We start from the raw sequence: 22,020 nt of genomic DNA on the forward strand, positions 1-22,020 counted from the left end.
TAGCACCCAAATACGATGGTACTTGCTAAAACACAGACCATTAATTAATGAGCATAAATCATAATGGAATAAATTATGAGAGTCTTTACATGCAAATACTGATCATCAGATTCACAGATACTGTTAAGCTCTTCACAATGAACATTCACATGTAAAATGTCACTCAACTCTGTTACACTTCCTTAAAGTGAACAGCCACTTCATGTTTATGCTGACTTCATCGAATACACTATAATTTAACAGAAGCAGAATGGCACAAGTTTAATCACAATTTGGGCACAAAATATGAAAGTTAGGAAATTTCAAAGTTTTGCATATTTTCACAAAAAAGTGGTGTGGGTTACAATCATATATGCAAATTGGATGTGGTTATGTCATCAAATCACCACTGTGCTTTAAGTGGGCACATAAAACTACCATGAATACATTACTTTTAGAAAATAATGTTCCTCCTTCAGCCCCCTTTCCCTCGAAAGTTAGCGCAGTCAATTTATTACAACCCCACAATCGCTTGATGCAATAGATATAATTACAACTTTCTTTTTTTTAATTCTCAAAAGTAAACTGAGAGGATTGGAATGCCGGTCAAAACGAGATTTATAAGACTATGACATCATCATCTTGTCTCATCTCTCTTGCAGCAACCTGTGAAATTTTCTATATAATGTTTTATTCTACATCTGATTTTGATGCAATGTTTGACTGTTTTGTGTGATAATACTCTTTTATCTAAGTCAACTTGAACATGAAGTGTGAATTTCCCAGAAATGATAAAATGTGTATGACAACCACTTCTAAAAGAATGGCCTTTCTATGTAGGTAACCACTTTATACAAATGATTAAGGTTATTGCAAGAAACCATGTGTTATGCAATAACCACAATAATTTGTTATACTGTCTACATGTACCTGCAAAGAGAGGCCATTTTATCTGATTCCTTGAGAGGCTATTAGAGACAAAATTGATTGCAATCTTCACATCCTAATCATGCAGTAATAACTTATGCAAGATTCATCCAGAGATTATGGACAATAATCATATGGGCATAGTGTTCCTAAAGTTCACTTGGAATACGCTGCTACAATCATATCAAAATGATCATCTCTGCTCAGTGGCTACATTTACTGTGTGGCCACAGCATGTACACAAGACCAAAACCCTTGGCAGCATTCACTGTTGCTTTCTATTTACGAGCACCTGGGAAGTTACCGGTAAATAGAAGGGGTCCATAATGATGGCCAATGCAGAGGTGGATTTACTATTGTGCAACATTACATCAGAACAGCATACACATGGGGCTTGAAGCTGGAACCTTATGGCTTTCAGTCAAGCCCGGCATTTCACTTGAGGTCTGTGAGACAGAGACTCCAATGCAGTAGGACTGCGTATTGCAAAGGAAACCTTGGCACAATATACTGCCTATCACTAGCCAGATGACAGCACACTGCACAGACTTTGGCCAAGGCTACTGATTTTACCATGATGAAATATTAACACTAGGAACACATTTGACAACAACATGTTTACTAGAACATAAACATATTCATGTTCTAGTTAGAAGTTCTACCGTACACTGACTATAATACCTTAAATAAGATGTATATAATTTCCCACAGTGAGATACTAAAAATATATAGAACATAAATCCTCCTCAAAGTAACAATACTGCCCGACAGGATATGGAGATTTTCAGCAGTGGCTGAATATCCTGCTGGCTGGATGTCTTCCTTGGAGTCGCACAATTTTCCTGATCAGGGCGGTGTCACCTCAGTTTGGTAGCAAATAAGATGATGATGAGGACGATGACAATGACGAATAGGATGACGATCACCAGCATCTTTCTGTTCTTCTTCTGGTATTTTTCAGCCTGTCCCGATGACACGACAAATCAAGAGTAACAAGCAACAACACTCAATGTTATGTAAGCTATCCTTGAATCTACACAGAATTTCCCAGGACATTTTTCCAAAAAGTATAATTGCATATTTCCTAACTGATAATCAAAATCAAGCTTACCTTTGGAAAGGCAAAGGTGTCATAAACATTGGGTGGATACACAGACATTGTTCCTACCATGTTTCAGACTTTGCGCACACATAAAGTTTGCCATGGCAATGCTCTTATAACTGTGTCTACGAATGACGTTAAACAAATAAAGGCACACAAGGAGACATAAAAATGTAAAATAGATAGGTACTTGACAACTAACATTGTTTCATGTTTTCTTTGGCGCCCTTCAGTCAATTCAATAGAATAATAGGCCAATACCATATATCTTTTTAGCATGTGTACAATTTGAGCATTGCTTGTTTAGAGGTCTGCATAAAACCTTGGTCAAAGCTAAAAAAAAACAACAACAACTGCAAATACAAGTTACATTGATAAGAGTAAAACCAGACATGGAAATCTACAATGACAAATTTAATTCACTCCGCAACATTTAATACTTCCTCTATAAAGACACCCAATATGCGTGAGAATGGGTCTTCTGGTGAAAGTGTCGAAGATAAATTCATTCAATTTCTTGAGCAAATATTGGTGCATGGAAATATACAGCCCCCTCCCTGATGTAAAAATCATTACCTTTGCTATCTACTACACATGTACACTACTGTAAAACATGATATATTCGTGGCATGAAATTTTCGCGAATTGGAGCAGATGGCCTTTTTCGCGGCATGAAATTTTCGCAAATTGCCACTGGCATTCAACGCAAATAGTGTAGACAAAAACTTTTGTGTGCATTTTAATTTCGCAAATCTTGCCTCTTGCAAAATTCGCGAAATTAAAATGCACACGAACATTTCTCTTTTTACAGTAAAGCATTTTGACTGCAGCCCAGAGTTGTCTAGAATGCCTCTGCCTTGACAGGCAACAAGCACATTCCTCCATAAGCATGGCTCTTCATTTCCAATCTGCTGAAGGTCAAAGATCTTGACCAATGATGTTTGATACTGACCTTTAGCCCTCTGTGCACAAGAGAAATATTTCCTAATCTATTTCTATCAATCATATAAACTTATATCATGACTGGACTTCTCCAGCTGAGCATATCATCAGAAAAAGGTGCAGCAAAAACATGTAAGAATAATCAATAGCTGCCTTTTTTGGGGTTTTGTTTTGTTGCTTTGTTTTTGCTATTGTGATTTGCAACAAAAGCTAGGTTGCATAGACAGATGGAGGCTTGACAGATGCAAGAGCATCCTAAACAAAATGCCATCGGTACCCTTTGTGATGGAGGCATAAAAAAAGGTGTAGCAATGATTCATCACATAGACAGAGTTAACCCGTTACCTACGGGAATCTAGTGACCTGTGTATTAAGTCTATGGGGATTCCAAACTTCAGTGTGAAATGGGTTAACTGTTGCCTTACCTTTTGGAGCTGTTTGAGTCCTTCTTCCACCTTTGTCGATGATCTCTCCAAATTGTAGTCTATCCTGTCCAATACAGTGCCCTGATAATCAATCACCACCATGAAAAAAGAAATCAAGACTATTTCACACACCAGTGCAATGGACCTATCAAAACAATCACACACATTGATAAACAAACTTGCATGATACATTTGGTATTATCCAATGTGTAAACTGTGTATGTGAGAGAAACTTCTCAAACATAATTCACCGCAGACAACATTCTGTCAAAAATACTGGTAGACGATGGTAGAACATTATCGTTGGTTGAGAATGACAAGGGCGTTAAAGGCACATGGTCCCGGTGGTTTAGTCAAATGCCTACACGGGCGCACAACGCAAGTTTCCTATAGAGACGTACGCTATTGACTCCTCTTTAGCACTTACGCTGTGACCCATTTCCCTGAGTCTGAAGAGGTCCGATCACAGTTCGGCTCATGATTCAGCTGAGGGGGATGACAGCTTTAGCAAACTTCTTTTGTGACGTCATAATAAGAAGCACATATGCACGCACTCTGGCATTACTACAGACTGCGTGATGCGGCAGAAGACAAACGAAAGCAACGTTACTTAGCAACACCTATGCGCTTTACTCTTGATGACAGCTCAACTTCAGCAATCTTCGTATCAATGCTAACGGTGATCGGCATTATCATCAACAGTGCCCTCTACACTACCGGGAGTATGCGCCTTTAAGTTGTCGCTAAACCCATAGTGTTCAAGACAACTTAACGCCCTTCTCATTCTCAACAGACGGTTCTTCTCATAAATGACTTTGTATCGTAACTTGCAAAGCAGTAATTGAATGTTTAAGTGTTTTCACATATTGTATCAAAATGAAAAATGCATTTTTACACATTCCTGGCTTGGGACTGTATGCATCAATATGTGCTTTTTGTGCATTTATAATCCCAACTATGCAATTTTTGGCATAACAATCTTGCCTACTCCATGACATGGAACAGTTTAATATTTGATTGAAACTTACACTTATTCTTTGCGCTTTGCTGTAAAACATGCCTTTGGCAAGAATAAGCAAGAAATCTTGTACCTATGCAACTGTCAGTGAACGAAATACTTGAAAATGCAGTAACTATAAGAGTGCATGAGAAAGCTGTTGTAATGCTGCGATCGCGGAGTACATCAATGGAAGGAGGAGTTCATTCATACAATGGGCGCCAAGACTTAAGCCTACTAAACTGTATTATTACACACATTGTTCATACGTATATACTATGCACTGCGGCTGCATACATGCACACATGTAGTGAAGATCAGAGAGTTGGTATTATCATGTGTTGATAATTTGCAAAAAGCATTTGACTTGAAAAACAAAGAAAAAACAAAAATACAGTCAGTAGGCCTCAGTATATTGAGACTACTGCACAATACACTTCATATTGGGACAGCAACAGGAATACATTCTATGACTGAATCCATAAACACCTTTTTTATTTAGCCATGGATTCTTTGCTTTGTTACTGTAGACAACCCTGTCATATCTCATCCTTATGAGCAGGTTTGAAAAAATTCCAACAGTCTGTCTTGACCAATCACATGAAAAGAGGCGTGGAACGAGGGAATGATGTCTAGAAAATGGCAACACTTGGTGTGGGTGCCGAAAACATTGTAAATGTTGATTTCAAAAACATTCAAAGCAGTTAGATCACAACAAAAGCCACACAAATTTGGAGACTTCGGCCAGATGGCTTGAGAGACTAGTGATTTGACTCACCTGTTCTACAACCATGTTGCCTAGGTCCCTAAAGATTTCATTAAGGTCAGATATGGACTGGACAATGTGTGATACCTCCTTCTCCCTCTGGTCGATCATTCTCGAGTTCTGCTCCACCATCTGCATCTGCTCATCGGAGAATCCCTGTACAGGACAAAGTAGACCACAAGTATGTCATCATAATCACTACCACCCTCCTCCCTCACCTCACCATAATCCTTCTCCTCCTCCTCCTCTTCCTCCTCCGCCATACTATACAGGGTGGCCCAAAAAGAACGGAACACCTAAGATCTTTAATTACAGCAATATTGTTGCAAATATGTCATTACTTTGCATACTATTGGAAAGGCCATTCTTTTTCCAATAGAATGACACCAAATTCTTTAATTTTGGATAGTGCCTTACGATTTTAGGACCATTTTTGTGAACCCTTGCAATTTTCAAAATGTGATCATTTTGCACTCTCAGAGATACCGAAATCAGCGATAATTCAGCTTGCCATAGATCCAGTAGTGTTAACAATGTGTAGAATGTGGTTGTCATTGTCCATTACCATTATGAATGAGACGACCTGACGACAATAACACCGTCCGCCCAACATTCCGCACATTGTGAACGCTACTGGTTCTATGACAAGCCGAATTCTCGCTGGTTTCGGTATCTCTGAGAGTGCAAAATCATCACATTTTGAAAATTGCAAGGGTTGACAAAAAATGGTTCTAAAATCATAATGCATTAACCAATATTAAAGAACTTGGTGTCATTATATGGGAAAAGGTATGGCCTTTCCAATAGTATGCAAAATGGTGACATATTAGCAACAGTATAGCTAAAATTAAAGATCTCAGGTGTTCCGTTCTTTTTGGGCCACCCTGTATTGTAAGTACATTATCACAACCATCAATATTGTGGCTATCTTTATCATTTTCATGACAGTTCTTACATTGCACAGAAAATGATTCCTGCTATCAAAAATGAAAAGAATATGAAAACTGTAAAATTCAAGAGAGCAACATGCTTCATTTCTTATCAAAGAGATGAAACATAAAAAACAGTGGTGTCTGCCTGTTTGATATTACAATGTACGGTGAAATCCCGCTTTGACCAAAGTTCCTGTTACAATGAAGTAAAAATTCAGGTCCAAATTTTATGATCTATATATGTTTTTATTCTTTACTAGTATTTGTTCGGTTATAAAAACATTTTAATATAACAAAAGAAAAACTGCCAGTACCTAGGACTTCATAATAACAGGAGTTGCCTGTATATGGAAGATCATTACATAAATCAAACTTGTGTAAAATGATATGCATAATTGTATTGCTATGGAACTAATGAAATAACATCACAGTAGATGTCTGGGTAGTAGCTGTCAGCAAGCATGGCTGAATTATCACCTTACAATGCTCTTAAGCAGACACTTGATACACTTAGCACGGTACAAATCAAGCTCCGCTCTCAAGGCAGCTCTTCTCTATGAACATACTGACAGCATACATACAAATGGTCATAAATCATGTAGATGAAATGTGATAAAATGAAGTGACAGTTGTATCAGCTGGGGCTTGAACTCACAACGGACCTTGTGATAAGAAGGCCAAGTACACTGCCATCAAAACTACACATCTGACATATTTGAAACACTAAACAACGCATTTTTTAAGAGTTCTGCTGCCATTGAAAAGTTATGACACAGATATCAAACTACATGAAACTATGCAAGAGTGGAAACTCACCCTATCATACAGTAATTCATCCTCAATGTCTTCCTCAGTCATTATTGCACTACTTGATGAGTTTAGATTGATGTTGGTCTCAAAGAATTCCTTTGATCGGTCTTCTCTGCTCTTCATCCCTATACAAAAACATAACCAACAAGAAACAAAACGAACACCCGAACAAAATATTAATCAACAATACGTGATTTCCATAATGTCAAAACAAAACAAAGAAACAAATAAAGAAATGATTTCAAGACTGGTAATCATCTTCCATTGAATTTCATGAAAGTATGACACAATAGACCTATAATTTTTCTACAGATCTGTTTTCAGATAGTAATGTCTATGATGTATCAAGTTGGGTCATAAGACTGCCTATAGATTGCCATGACAATGTAATGAGATTTCCTGTCATACATATAAAGCAGCAACCATGTGTGTATTATATTACACATAAGTCTGGTGATACCATCCTCATCAGAATAATAAAGTAATATATAAGGAACATGTAGGAGATTGAAACAGTCTATGATGAGCGCTAGAATTTTCAGTTCATGGCTCAGAATGAAAGGCAACATTGTGACAGGGTTGAAGAAAGAATCCTGGGCACATGATTAGATCACCCCACCCAATTTTGCAAAATGGTATAGAACAAAATAAAAAAAAACCCAATATAATGTTAAACATAACAGGTGCTATGAAGAAAAGCTACACACTTGTTTACTCCTCCTCCTCCTCCTCTGAAACATGTGCCAATCTTAGTATTGTTCTTTTATAATGAAAATGAATACAAAAAGAAAACAAAAATTGTTAGAGCAGGTGCTATGAAAAAACAAGTTACACACTTGTTTACTGGTACTCCCCCTCCCCCATATATATCAATCTTTCATAGCATTGTTCTTTCATGTTGAAAATTAATACACAAAGGAAAAATATGTTAAAACAGGTGCTAAGAAGAAAAGGTACACACTTGTTTACTCCCCATACCCTAACATGTGTCACTCTTACCATTGTTCTTTCATGATGAAAAGAAATAAACAAAGAAAGAATGTTAGCAAGCATACCAATGCAGAAATCCACACACTTGTTTCGATACTCAATTACATTTTATTTAAACTCTCACACAAGACAAGAAGTGAAAAAAACAAAGAGGGAGAAAAAGAAAGAGGAGAGCGACAGTGGGAATATGGGGGGGGGGGGGGGGGGGGGGGAGGTCATCAAACTTTGCAAAAAGTCACTGACCCTCACCTTAAAGGGGAAGGCTAGTATACAAATATACCAGGCCTGAGAGGCTCTGGTTGAAACTATGCGCATGAGGTGACTTCAGTAGCACTATTTTCTGAGGGGCACAGCCCCTCAGAAAATAGTGCTACTGAAGTCACCGAAGGCACATAGGGCCGAATGCATAAAACAAGCAATTGCTTGTAAGCAATTGCTTCAAGCAAAAGCACAAGCTCGTCTAGCAAAAGGTCTAGCTCAAGCAAACAGATCCACACACACACACACACACACACACGTACTGGCTGATTCCCATCACTGCTTATAGAGATAGCCCGGATCTGCCAGATCTCACGTGGAGAGAGGTCTCCTTGCTCTCCACCATACCTGTTTTTCGTCACATTTTGCGTGCTGACCACTGGACATTCCCGTTGTTGAAATGAATAAGTTTCTTACACTGCTAAAGAGTAATTTCTTTTAGATTTATAGCACTGCTGCACAAGTGTGGTCTTTCTTGTATGATGTGAAAATGATACTTAAAAGGGAACGTCCAAGTTAAGCAAAAGCTCAAGTTCATTTTACAGAGCTTGAAAAATCGTAAGCAATTGCTAGCAAGAACAAGCAAAAGGTATGTTTTATGCATATGTTTTTAAGCAAACGCTTGGTCTCTAAGCAATTGCTTGCGGGCAGCAAGCAATTGCTTGCGCTTGCTAGCAAAAGCTTCTGCTCGCAAGCAATTGCTTGTTTTTATGCATACGGATTCGAGTAAAAGGCTAGCACAAGCAATTGCTAGCGTTTATGCATCCGGCCCATAGTTTCAACCGGTGCCTCGAAAAATTGGCCTGGTATATTTGTTTTATATCCCTCCCAATGAATTTAAGAGTATTCGACTGCTGGTATTCTGTAATTTACCTCTTTTTTAAGGGCATCTTGCTTTACTTTTCAAGAAGATTGACTAGTCATTTACGCTCGAGAAAGCAGCTCAGCAGGAGGGCAGCGTGTACGCGTACTATGAAGAGACAACTGCGCGCTCAGCCGCTGAAGTGTACTCGGTGCTTTGCTGTACAACGTACTGGTAAACATGCGCAAACTGCAAACTCACTACGCGCTTCATACTATCCGATCTGTCAACAAGTACGTTCGGTTGCCAGTGCGGTGATGTGCGTGCTCGAGCTGATCAACGATGTGACTGTGAGCTGCAGTTGATTGTGTTTTCTGTCGTCTTTCTACCTAGCTGTCTGTACATGAATGTGGACTATCACTTCCTGTTAAAATGCAAGTATACATTGTAAATTTGGGTAGCATTCAGTAACAGCGTAAAAGGTTAGATTAGGCACTGGAAAAATTCTAGCGATTAAAGTATCGAGTGCCACTGTAAATTCGTGTGATTCGTACGGTTCATACGGTAACTATTAACTCGTTAGACACTCTAAAAAATAATTATTAGGTATGAGATTACGGGAAATAGGGCCTACTGTTAGACAGGTAGAACTAACGTTAGGCTTAACTAGCGCTAACGTTAAAGCAGGCCTACTATCTACTGCAGTTTCGTTTGTCAACATCTTTTGGGTGGGTCGCTCGAGTTAGTGAACTGCGAGACCAACTTTCAAACGGCGAAGCATGAACTCCCCAAAGGCCTACGGTACGTCGAAGAACCCTAGCTTGCTTATTGTTGTCTAATTATAGATCTACGATATCGCCTACTCTGTTGTAACGTAATACAATTTTTTCTTTTTAGGTAGAATGAGGGCTTTAGAAGAGTCTCTCTGAGTCTCTCTAACGTAACCCGTGTCGCATTGAGTGTATGCGTGCCTTGTGGTTCTCGAGAAGTGCAGTGATCTAAGGCGCCGCGATACCCATTCATTTGTACATGAAATCTCTCGCGAAGCAAAGGTGCTGCGATACCCATTCATTTACACGTGAAATATTTCGCGTCGCGACGCGAAGCAAAAAAGGCGCGAAAATCACCAGCGTGGTATAGTTTTTACCATTTCCCTAGGGAGTATAGTCATTTGTATGGTAGAATTATGTTTTGTTGTTTACAGTGCTCTCGACCAATCAGAGGACGAGAAGCAATTTGTGAGGGATATAATAACTGATCAGTGGGAATCAGTGGAAATGCTGGGAGATGATTGTTCCAATCCTTATGGGATTCATTCAAGAGTTCATTGTATATCTATTGTTGTGTGAAAATGATTTGCTTCAGAATGGTCTCATATTCAAGTAATGTGCAGTTTAATGCTTCCAGGTTAGCGTCCCTGCCTGGTCAGTGACGGAGCATCAATCTGCACATTACTTGAATATGAGACCGTTCTGAAGCAAATCATTTTCACACAACAATAGATATACAATGAACTCTTGAATGAATCCCATAAGGATTGGAACAATCATCTCCCAACATTTCCACTGATTCCCACTGATCAGTTACTAGCCTTCCCCTTTAAATCATGAATGTGATACTCACTTACAATCAAACTTTAAATTATTACAATACTAACTAGAAATATCACTTAAGGTGATTAATACCCCCGCCCCGTGACGACAGTCTTACCCAAGGAATGATCTTTCCTTGATCTTCTGCCATTTAAATGCCGTAACCATGGCAACGCAGCTTCCGACACGTCCGAAAAATATGTCTTGCACATCTTCCCACCAAGACTATTGTGTGTGCCACATTTCATAAGCTTTTGTCAAAAACTGAGGAAGTAGTTCAATCCACAAGATCTTTCCTTGATCTTCCGCCATTAATATGCCGTTACCATGGCAACGCAGCTTCTGACACGTCCAAAAAATATGTCTTGCACATCTTCCCACCAAGACCAGTGTGTGTGCCACATTTCATGAGCTTCAGTCGAATACAGAGGAAGTAGTTCAATCCGCAAGATCTTTCCTTGATCTTCTGCCATTTATATGCCGTTACCATGGCAACGCAGCTTCCGACACGTCCGAAAAATATGTCTTCCACATCTTCCCACCAAGACTATTGTGTGTGCCACATTTCATAAGCTTTGGTCAAAAAACTGAGGAAGTAGTTAAATCCGCAAGATCTTTCCTTGATCTTCTGCCATTAATATGCCATTACCATGGCAACGTACTTTCGGGTACTGTCAAAAAATGCGTCTTGCACATCTACAACCAAAGGCACACATCTGTACCAAGTTTCATGGAAATTGGGCAAAAACTGAGGAAGTAGTTTGCAACACAAAATTTTCCATCATTTTAGCTCATAATATGTGAGCTGTTACCATGGCAACATACTTTTTGTCACTGTCGAGAAATGTGTCATGCTGACCTATATCCTAAGACAAACATTCAATATGAATTCAATGAGAATTGGAAGAACACTGATGAAGACGTTTTGCCATGAAGCATTTTGCCCTATATTTTACCAATAACATGCCGTTACCATGGCAACGCACTTTTTGCCACTGCGGAAATATGTGTCTTGCACATTAACATATTCAGATGGACATCTGTACCTAATTTCATAAAAATTGATCAAAAACTGTGGGAGGAGTTCGCGACGCAAGATTTGTACCCATTTTTGCCCATAATATGCCGTTACCATGGCAACGTACTTTTGGGTACTGTCAAAAAATACGTCTTGCACATCTACAACCCAAGGCACACATCTGTGCCAAGTTTTATGGGAATCGGTTGAAAACTGAGGAAGTAGTTCGCGACGCAAGATTTGCAACGGACCGACCACCCGACCGCCCGACCGACCGCCCGACCGCCCGACCGACCGCCCGACCGACCGTCCGCTGATTCCTATATACCCCCTTCAAACTTCGTTTGGCGGGGGTATAATAACTGTTATTTGTTAGCAATTTCCATGGTTATCTCAAAATAATGCATAAATTCAAAATGCAATTCCAATACAAACGGGGGATGATGGATATCATTATAGAAAATCAGTTGCACAAAAATAAATTACAAGTAAAAGTGCACCAATGTTTTAATTATTTTACAATCCCAGCACTAATGCAGTTTCTTATCTAAGCAATATCTGAAGTTTCACTTAACTGAACCTACCATTTCAAAGGAAAGTACAAATTCAGCCTCGATATACAACATTGTCAATTAGTACGCTTACACATGGTTGTAATAGCTTGAAAAACTGTTTCTCAAACTACACAGTATATTGACCAACTATAAGCCTACACTACTGTACTGAGCAATGACACTGAATGCCGAAGCCAAAATTGACACATAAACAACGCTGCACGCTGGCACTGGTCTGACGATCCAGGACCAGTGAAAATCACTGTCCGACCAGTAACTTTTTCAGGAATGGACTAGTAAAAATAGAAAACAGGGTACCTACTGGTCAGACAGACAGGTCGGACCAACAGAAAAAAATGGGTTAGTGCGCAGCCCTGCATAAGTTATTCCATTGTGGTCCATTTTGAGGCATGTCATTTGATACATGTTTGAAAATATTTTGCTCAATTTTGATGAAGCGGAAGTTGAGATATCTACTTGGATTCAAATCTCCAATGGCATCTCAATTCCTTTGATGCCTACATCTATTAAATCTGAAATGAATGATGAAACTTCTGCATTCCACAGGACATGCAGAGAGATACACATTTGACTGGAACGGGCAACTCACTTTTTAGATAGGCTGACTGTGCCCTTCTGAAGGAGATGGATAACTCCTGAAGTGCTCCGGCCAGAGAGTTCACAATATTCCTTGTCACCAGTCTCTCCTGCTTTGATGCATTCTTGGCCCTCGCCGTGATCGATTGGATTGACCTTTGACATCTGTGGAACATCTGGGACGGGAAGAAAGGAAAATGACAAAAATATTTTTCAGGAAACTACTGTGGATATCTACAGAAAAGCTAAGATTTTAGCACAATTTGCTTCATTGATAGCGGCCATGCTTGCATAAATGCGTAGCATATGTCTTTTAGATATTTACTTTCACTATTTGGTTCCAACAAAGCAGTTTTTACTTTCACATACAGCATTAAGTTTCAATGAAAACAGATAACAAATTTAGTGCACATGGTAACTGGCTCATCACTGATACCCAAGTAACATCGTCTATATTTCTAAGTAATGTTCTTAAACATGTCCTTTGGTTCGCAGTAAAGTCTAGCAGAATGTTCATACAAATGCCATTTATGAGGGAGAGCATTCTAAGATCACAAACAGTGAGTCTGTGTTTTGTTTTTCTTCTTTTTTCATCACTGCAGTGCCACACTGTGAGGCATGGAGGAGCATTAAGGGTCTAAAAGTATGGATACAAAGGGGAAGTTAGAGTAAAATTCCAACAAACATGAGCACTTGAGCTTTTCAATTGGGTAGAAAAAAATATTGTGGACGTACTTTTCTTTTCTCAATTTTATAGTAACAGTTCTGTGCATTCGGAATAAAACATTACAGAGGTCAAAGTAACCTAAAAATTATATTTGATCAGCTTTATGAAAATGGGGGGGGGGGGGGGTGAGTAAAGTCATCTACAATTTAAGTGCTCTCGAGAATAATCACATTTGTGAAAAGGAGGATACATATACCTGAGTGATTTCTTGGGTAGCAATTTCAATGGCATGCTCTTCTTCCATGTTGTCATCTAACGTTGGCCTGTTCAGATGTTTGTCATGCAGCGCTGAAAGCTCCTTCACTGTCAATGACATGGTTTGTCAATGAAATCATTATGCACTTTCTTGGGAGAGTCATTTGGTCAACTTCACAAGGGATAGAATGAACACCTCACAATATGTATCATTTTTGTCAACATGGCAATTGAATCAATGCTAACCTAATAAAAAAAGGTACATTTTATCTAGGTAGAAAGAATATTAGTCATTAGTAAGATGCACTTATAAACCAAGTGCATTGTTTAGCTGCTCTGAACAGATCGTACATCATATGAATGATGGCAACACCAGATTCCATTCCTTGAATCTAGCAGAAATCTTAAATGACATACAATGTAAGTACTGTAAACATTAAGACACATGAATGGCAATACGGGTACGATCAGCACTGAAATGTAGCCAAAAAACAAACAAACAAACAAACAAAATTATGAGAATATTTACAGAAGGGAGGAGATTTGGGGTTCAAACAAATGTTTCTTTATGGCTTGGAGGAAGAAAATGATTGCACCACAATGCTAAACTTCATGATGTAACCATGTACCAATAAAGCAGTGAATATGATGCTCATATAGCATTTGGAATCTATAATGCCTTCAGTAGTTCAAGAGATACTTATAACTCTTACAGCATAGTGGTATCTAGATACATTAGAATTTCACTTAATGCAAAAAACAATGAGAAAAAAACCAAACACACAAACAAACAAATAACCAAAAAGCAAACAAGCCCCCCCCCAAAAAAAAAAAACAACAACAAAAAAAAAAACAAAAAACAAACAAACAAACAAACAAACAAAAACAAAAACGAATTGCATTTTTTAAATCATCTATAAAAGCTTGCAAAGGGGAAAAATGATTATCATACGACATACACAACAGTACTGATTTGTAAAGTCCCTGTACAATATTAGTGACTATTTGTCTAAGAGACTTCAAAAACACTTTTAAGAGTTTCTATACCAGGGCCCTGTTTTATGAAGAGTTACAATTGATTATATAATTGATTACTATCATAAGTCTATGGCGGCCTGTGTGTTAAGGAAATTTATAATCAATTTCATCTTTTGATTAAACAGGGCCCAGTTGACCCTGCAATCACCCCTCCCCTCCCCCCCCCCCCCAAAAAAAGGGGGGGGGGGGATATGGAGAAAGTCCCAATGTAACACAGAGATGTTATTCCCTGCTCTCATATGCTAGTTATGCCTTTTTTTCTTAATTCCACATACAGCACGGGGAGGAAAAACAGTTTAAAAAAACATCACAGAAAAGTGATTGATGTTATGCTTAAAGCAGGTTACAAAATATCTGCTAGACAAGAAGTTTGATTACTAGTAGCCTTCAAGAACTGGCAATGTGATTGATTTCCTGTCCAAATCATTTATTACTGTTTGGTTGAAAAAGACAAAACAGATTCAGCCACGTGTTGCGAATTTTGCTGGTACACCTTTGCGCACAGTACAAGCATGCAACTTTTAGAGTTTTTTGTTGATTCACTGCAGAGAATTTAATGCATGTGCAGCTACTTCCTTTTTTTTTTTGTAAGCACATGCTCTCGGCAAAGACAGACAGAAAAAAATTCCTTTACATAACTGTAACAACTGTTACACCTGCACCATGGTGAAATGCTGGGCATCTATGCCAGTTCCATCTTGTTACACAGACTACCGTATACAATCAGCTTACAGTAGTTTGGATAAATGATATGCATGAAAGTGTGGCCCATTTCGGAGAATATTATTTTATCTAGTACAAGTCTTATACAGAAGATAATTTCTGTGCATTATGAAAATACAACCCGCTGAGAACTGGATCAAATATCTGCCTCTTCTTCAGCAGACGAAAAGTAAGAAATTGCACAGCTAAAAAGGCTCTTCAAATTCATGGCCATGACAAATATGATTTTCATATAAGTTTTGGACTTGGAAAGTTTCAAAGGTTCTACAAACTCTCAGCTGCAAATAAACATGTTCATGTGTAATTTCTTTATAAAGTATGGTAGGATACTACATTCATACAGGCAGTTACAATGAACAAATCTAGACTGCATTAAGCAGGTTCAAATTGTTATCTCTAGTGCTATAATATATTGCTGTATATTTGTTTTGGATCACAGACCTCTGACTTTGTGTTTGTTTGTTTTATTATGCCTCCTTTAAAAACAAAAAACAAAAACAAAAACAAATTTATCAGTAGGGAGAATGTGCATCAGAATGCAATCAGAATGCCAAAATTTAGAGCTCTCAACCTTTAGAAAGTTTTTGCACAGAAGAACAATGTCAAGGGTTTTCATGGTGTCCTCTTCAGATGAAAAAAAAAAAAAAATTCTACATATCAATGTCATGATACTCTACAATAAGGGCAAAAACAGTAGCTTAAAAGAAACTACTCCATGTCAGGCAGTAAAGACAATACACAAATGAGGGTTTCTGCCTTTGAACGAGAAGGAAAGTCTCCAGGACTAGATAATCTCTATGACCTGATTTTTATTCATACTATTAACAAATTCGATTTTTTTTTTTTATTTCTTGATGGAAAATACATAAAATATTGTTGAGTGTAGGTCCAAACAGAAGCCACTGACATTCAATGCATTCCATACATTTGTAGTGTAGACAGCACTGTTGTGTGCATTATAAATTTGTGAATTTTGGTTCTTGCAAAATTCACAAAATTACAAAGCAGTTGCACACAGAAATTTTTGGTTATTCAGTAAACATTTTTGCCATAAAATCTATTTCATTTGTTACTTACTTTTCTGTTGTATTCTTGTAATATCATACTGTATCTCCTCCGTGTTACTAACCCTGTGAAGGTAATCATAACAGAGAATGCATTAGAATACTCTTTAGTACAACTCTCGGAACAAATCTAGATTATGAATCTCAAGATTTTCTTGCTGCAGGTTATGTGATTCAAATCAAAGAGTTGCATTTTTCATCTTGTCTATAAATACAAACATATAACACTAAATTATAATCCACAGTAAGAAATCATTTACTCAGTCTGATATTATCACACCATTGTACTAGAAAGCAATCAAGCATGCATTTCATTAATTGCAGTACCCACAGAGACATAAAGAATGATCTTTGTAGTGACAACATTGATATTCTAGGGAAAGTAGTCTTGACCCTTTTGTTGCCAGCAACCATCTGTAGCTTAGAAGACATGGCTACACATCATCACTATGGTAGTCTATACCGGGTACTCACTTAAACTTACAATGGAGGCACCTGAACAATCGCATGTATACCCTTTGAATAAAAACTAAATGAACAAAATGAAACATTATTTTCTCACCAATCTGGAGGAATGTTTATCTTTGTGGCTCCAACGGCAGCATCAGGATCGGTAGAGATACTATTGACGAGTGCCATCCGATCATCATGGACCTAGAGGGTTAAATGGATGAATCACCATAAAACACTGAACAAGAACCATAAATTTGAAGAGCTATGAAGTATTTATACCCAAAACATTCCAAAGTACCTCGGTACATGAATTATACACAGCATTACAGACATCAAAGAATTGGTAAATATCAAAATGTGTTACTACCAGAATGCATAATGTTCATGAGTGTTCATCATTCAAACACAGCCCATCTTTCTCTATAATCTCAAATAATCAGGAAATTTGATGACACAGCTTCAGATCTTTAGTGTCAAGACAAGTATGGCAAGAATTCAGAAACAGAGAAACATGTATTGTACATGTACCTGCTACTACTGTGAGATGTAATTTTCATCTTATTACATATGATGAAAATAATAACATCACAGGAAGCATTATTTGACGTGTACACAACTCATGAAAGACCTGAATCAGTATAGAGTATACATTGTGGATTATTCATGATAAGTGATAAATGCATGGTTTACCATTCAGGAACACAAGCTTAGGTAGTTAATACCGATCAGGAATGGCAAAGGATAAGTGCACCATGTGTAGCAATAATGTTACAGAAACAAAGGTCTTGTTAATGTATCAAAAAGATAATTCCTGCATTGATCAGCAAATAATAACTACAGGTAGATGTCTAACGACTTCATTAGACATCTAGTAGTTACATGTGCTTGAAGTTACATTATCATTTTTTTTTCTTTTTTATGCCAATGTTGCAATAACTACACCAAATGCCATTTCTGTAGACTGTATGGTGGTACCATGGTCAATAATTTCACGAGTATGGCCATACAAATGTATGACGTTACACACAAACATCCTGGCTGATTGAACAATAATGAAAGAAAAAAGCGCATCTACAGTACGGAAGGCCATAGCTGGTTTACTCAAAATTTTTTCCTTGTATGGTACCCTCCTGGATCCTGTATTACTGCAGGCTGTAGCATAGCCAATGTAAGATCCACTATCATATTACTAGTATGTTAATCCCTCATCTAATTTTAAACCTTGCAAACTCTCACACTAACCTTAGTCTGCACCTTATAATCTAGACCTAGGCCTACGCCAATAATTGTGACCCGCCACAGCAAAAGGAACCGAAAGTCGCTGACGGCTGTGCTAAGAAAATTGAGTTTGAAGTCAGATCATCAAAATTGGTCAAAACCATCAAATTTCTGTTTTTAGCATTATTTTTCTAGTCTAATGTTTTGTCTATCATCTGTCAAAATTTCGAAGCTATGTGATCAAAGGGAAGGCAAGAAATTAGCGTTTTTCTGGGCCTGGGCCATGATTTTCCAACTTTCAATGGAACGGAAAAGTGTCTGAAGATTTGGATTTAGCGCCGCAGATAGACTCCGCCCCTAGCAACGAGGGAGTGATCTTATTGGTCAGTGCAAGGCATCCTGGTGACTGGTTGTGCGTAGACCGCTGGCGCTAAGCTGGAATGAACAAAGCAGAAGTTGCTAGGGACATATCTTCTATTGTCCAGAGGTGTAAAGTGTCTTACAGTGTACCTCCCCTTGATCATGATTGCGTCTGAAGGAAAACTTTGAAGGTGACTTTCTTGAAACGCTGATTTCCTAGATCACTTGACATGCTCTCATAAAATCATTGTTATCTCCGCAACCGAGTACTTTTATGAGTTGTGTTATACATAAAATTACAGCGGAAGAGTACGCGAATAATGTCATGTCATTTTCAATTTCAGAAAATCAACCTCCCACAACTTTCAGATCCTTTTGTTGTAGATCTAGCGGGTCACAATTTATTTCAACTTTCCTTCATCAGAACAGAGGTGATATGTGAAATATTTCTGGCAAGTACACATTCATTCTATCTCCTTTCAGATTAACCCCGCCCCGGGGTGCTCCTTCACACAGTTATGCTGTGGTTAGTGTGGACGCTTTGTACCCCGTGTTTGGGCTGGTCCTAGTTACTCTCAAATTAGAGTCTACTACAAGCAGTGGCAGCTGGTCAACAATATGTGTGTTACTTGGTGGGATTCATGCTCAGTTAAGGCCATTAGTCTTTTAGCTCTCTGGCCTAAAATGAATTTACATTATTAAACTTACAGCTGCAAATGCAGCCAAAATTTATCATTAAAATACCGTTGCGTTGTAGGCGTTCGTTGTTATGCACCAGATAGAGAACAAGGATTTGAAATAGACTCTAACGTTGCATCTGTGTCAATCCCGTGCCCTGTGCTCTTTCAGTTCAGAATTCATTAAAGAAGACTGGAAACATAATTAGACATATTTATCTAGATCTATATATTTTGGCATACTCGTGAAATAAGCCCCACCGTGTGGCATCCATCGGTATACAAATGAGGCACAGGTCTGAGTGCGTCAGTCGGAATTGTGTGCACAAGGTAACTATGGAATGCTTAACCCACGAGGCGAAGCCGAGTGGGTCTAGGCTAAATTCCATAGTTACCGCATGCACACTATATTCCGACTGACGCACGAAAAGACATGTGCGTCATCTGATTTATAGAATGGGTAATTTTCTTGTCAAAAACCCATTTTTCTATCGTGTTACCTGATGACAAAATTACTGGATGCATTTCCTTTTGGCTTGCCGTAAACGGGCATGCATACCCGTGCTTACCGTTCTTACTGGACGCATGGCCAGCGCCAGCCATGCATCAGTTTTTACTGGATGCATGGCCAAGCTGAGTGCGCGAACGCTTGCTTTAGTGCGCGAACCTTTGTTACAAGTACGCGTACTCTTGCTAAGTGAGCGATAACATGTTTACCACTGTGACTCAGCGTGTGGCCAGTAAAAATCAACACATAGCTCTCGACCAATCAGATCGCAGGATTCTCGCTACCCATTCTATAATAGATAAGTACGGTGGTGGGCAGGTGGGGCTTTCTTCCACAGTATAAATTTAATACTCGTGAATGCGGCCCCACCAAACGGCGTTTTACGCGAGATTGATACAGCGGTGGGGGGGGGGGGGGCGATTTCCATACCATAGCATCTTTCATCCTCTCTTTCTTCCGTTTTTTTTTTTTTTTTTTTCTTTAGTCTTCAACTTTTTATTCTCGGAAGGACTCCCTAATAAGAATGTCCTTCGACTAATTTCACGGCCAATTCAATCATAAATACAACCCTCCCTACCTAACCCTAAACCCTAACCCTAACCTGACCTTGCTTGCTAACGCACGGGTGTACGCGCACAGCGGTGGGACCGATTTCACGATTTTGCCCATATTTTTTTCTTAAATGAGACGATCAGCTCAGCCTCACAGCTGGACATAACATTTCAGCTGCCCGGCCGCCGGTACCACACCAGCTGCAGCGGACCGCGGGCCTGGCCCCGCAGCGGCCAAGGAGGTACCGGATGACGGTGTTGACCTGAGCGAGCGCTACGTGGAGATCTGGCAATATCAAGTGCACTAATCTTGTACTTACGTGGTCCGAATAGATGTGTCTGCTTTGCGCTGCATTGTTCCGCATCAGAATGAAAATTTCTGTTAGACTTCTGTTAGCCATCTTGCAGGGCAACGTGTTCCGTAAACACCGTTAAACTATAAAATTCTAGAATTTCAATGGTTATAATCCCTCCAACTGATCCATATTGACATGTCGAATCCCCAAATACAATTGTCGCTAGAGGGCGGTGTGTTTATCGCTTCTTTTCTTTCTGCTTCCAGAGCCAACCAAAATGTAAGCGCAAGTAATATCGCGTAATATTGTTATAATATACTCTTTACATAGAAATTTTGTGCACTTTAAGCGTGTGGTAGTGTTTTGTAGATCTGAAAGAGAGCTTTTCTCAACAGAAATGTATAAAATGTCCAAAAGAGTTTGGCCTTAATCAGCCGAGTGGTAATTATGTGGTCCCACCTATTGAATTAGATGTAATGTCACATTACTATCACGTGTAACAAATCGAATCAATGCGAGTCGAGTCGTCGATCGGCCGTAGCACACCCACCCAATAGGCCCCGGGAGCAGTATACACCTTACTGTGTTTTGAAATGCGAGTGTTATTTGCTATGTTAACAGAGACTCCAACTCTCCCGTTTTCGACGGGAGATCTCCCGCCGAAAGCCTTTTTTTGCACAATCCCCCGTTCTCCCGTTTGAGATTTGATTTCTCCCGCCCTGGCTCTGTGTCTGTCTCCCGGTGGCGGTGGAAAGGATTTCTAACTTATTTCTATCGTATGTTGAAAAAATAAACCTTAGATAGCAACAGAGAACATCTAGAATCCTAGGAACTCCGCGCTCCGCACACATCAACTTGGAGTCTCCCGTTTGCTAGGGGTTTCCGGCGGGAGAATCTCCAGATCAGAAGGTGCTTGGGGTTGGAGTCTCTGTGTTAACAATGATGCAGAAATTGAGTTATTGTGGTGCCATGTATAAATAGTGTAAATTTAGGTGTGTACAGCATCGGATCGGTGCCCAGACCCCGGCCCAGTGGTTTATTTTTCTCGGGCTTGTGTCGGCAAATAAAATGCAGAGCTACCAAGTCTCGCATTCTGAGTGAGACTCAAGGCAGCATTTAGGGGTCGTCTCACGATTTCACGCATGGTAACCCATTTTTCTCACGCATCGGGCAAAGTCTGCAATTTGGGCCCATAATGAAGGAGCATAGCTCAAAGGATTAAAGTGATAGTTACAATTGAAGGTATATTTTCCTTTTGTCTTTCAAAATAAGTAAAAAATAGTCACTTAAGTATGCACCTGATCGCACCATTAAGAGCTAAAAATTGAGAAAGCTCAATGGGGCGGGGGGGGGGGGGGGGGGGGGGGGGGACCCCTCTCGCGCACATTCGCTTGCCGAGATGCCGAGTCATGAAAATCTCACTCATAAATTTTTTTTGAACTTGGCATCCCTGAAAATAGTTTCTAGACAATGTCAATGACAATGACATGTTGTATTTGAATGCTGTCTTTTGCTTTAA

The 22,020-nt window shown here is 39.1% G+C and overlaps 1 protein-coding gene across 1 annotated transcript; it reads right to left on the reverse strand.

Moving 5' to 3' along the window:
• Positions 1-214: 214 nt before the first annotated feature.
• LOC139738708 (syntaxin-16-like) lies at positions 215-20,671 on the reverse strand. The gene is made up of 9 exons (XM_071649342.1): positions 20,526-20,671; positions 17,001-17,092; positions 16,452-16,504; positions 13,615-13,721; positions 12,705-12,867; positions 6,887-7,005; positions 5,151-5,294; positions 3,376-3,456; positions 215-1,868 (listed from the first exon to the last, which is right to left on the reverse strand). Exons 1-9 carry the CDS (start codon positions 20,604-20,606, stop codon positions 1,764-1,766), a joined length of 945 nt encoding a protein of 314 aa, XP_071505443.1. The 5' UTR covers positions 20,607-20,671; the 3' UTR covers positions 215-1,763.
• Between the last annotated feature and the right edge of the window lie 1,349 nt (positions 20,672-22,020).

Source organism: Diadema antillarum, unplaced genomic scaffold (genome assembly GCF_040938485.1).
Source record: "Diadema antillarum isolate AM-2024a unplaced genomic scaffold, OU_Dant_1.0 seq00000765_RagTag, whole genome shotgun sequence".
NCBI classification, from domain to species: domain Eukaryota; kingdom Metazoa; phylum Echinodermata; class Echinoidea; order Diadematoida; family Diadematidae; genus Diadema; species Diadema antillarum.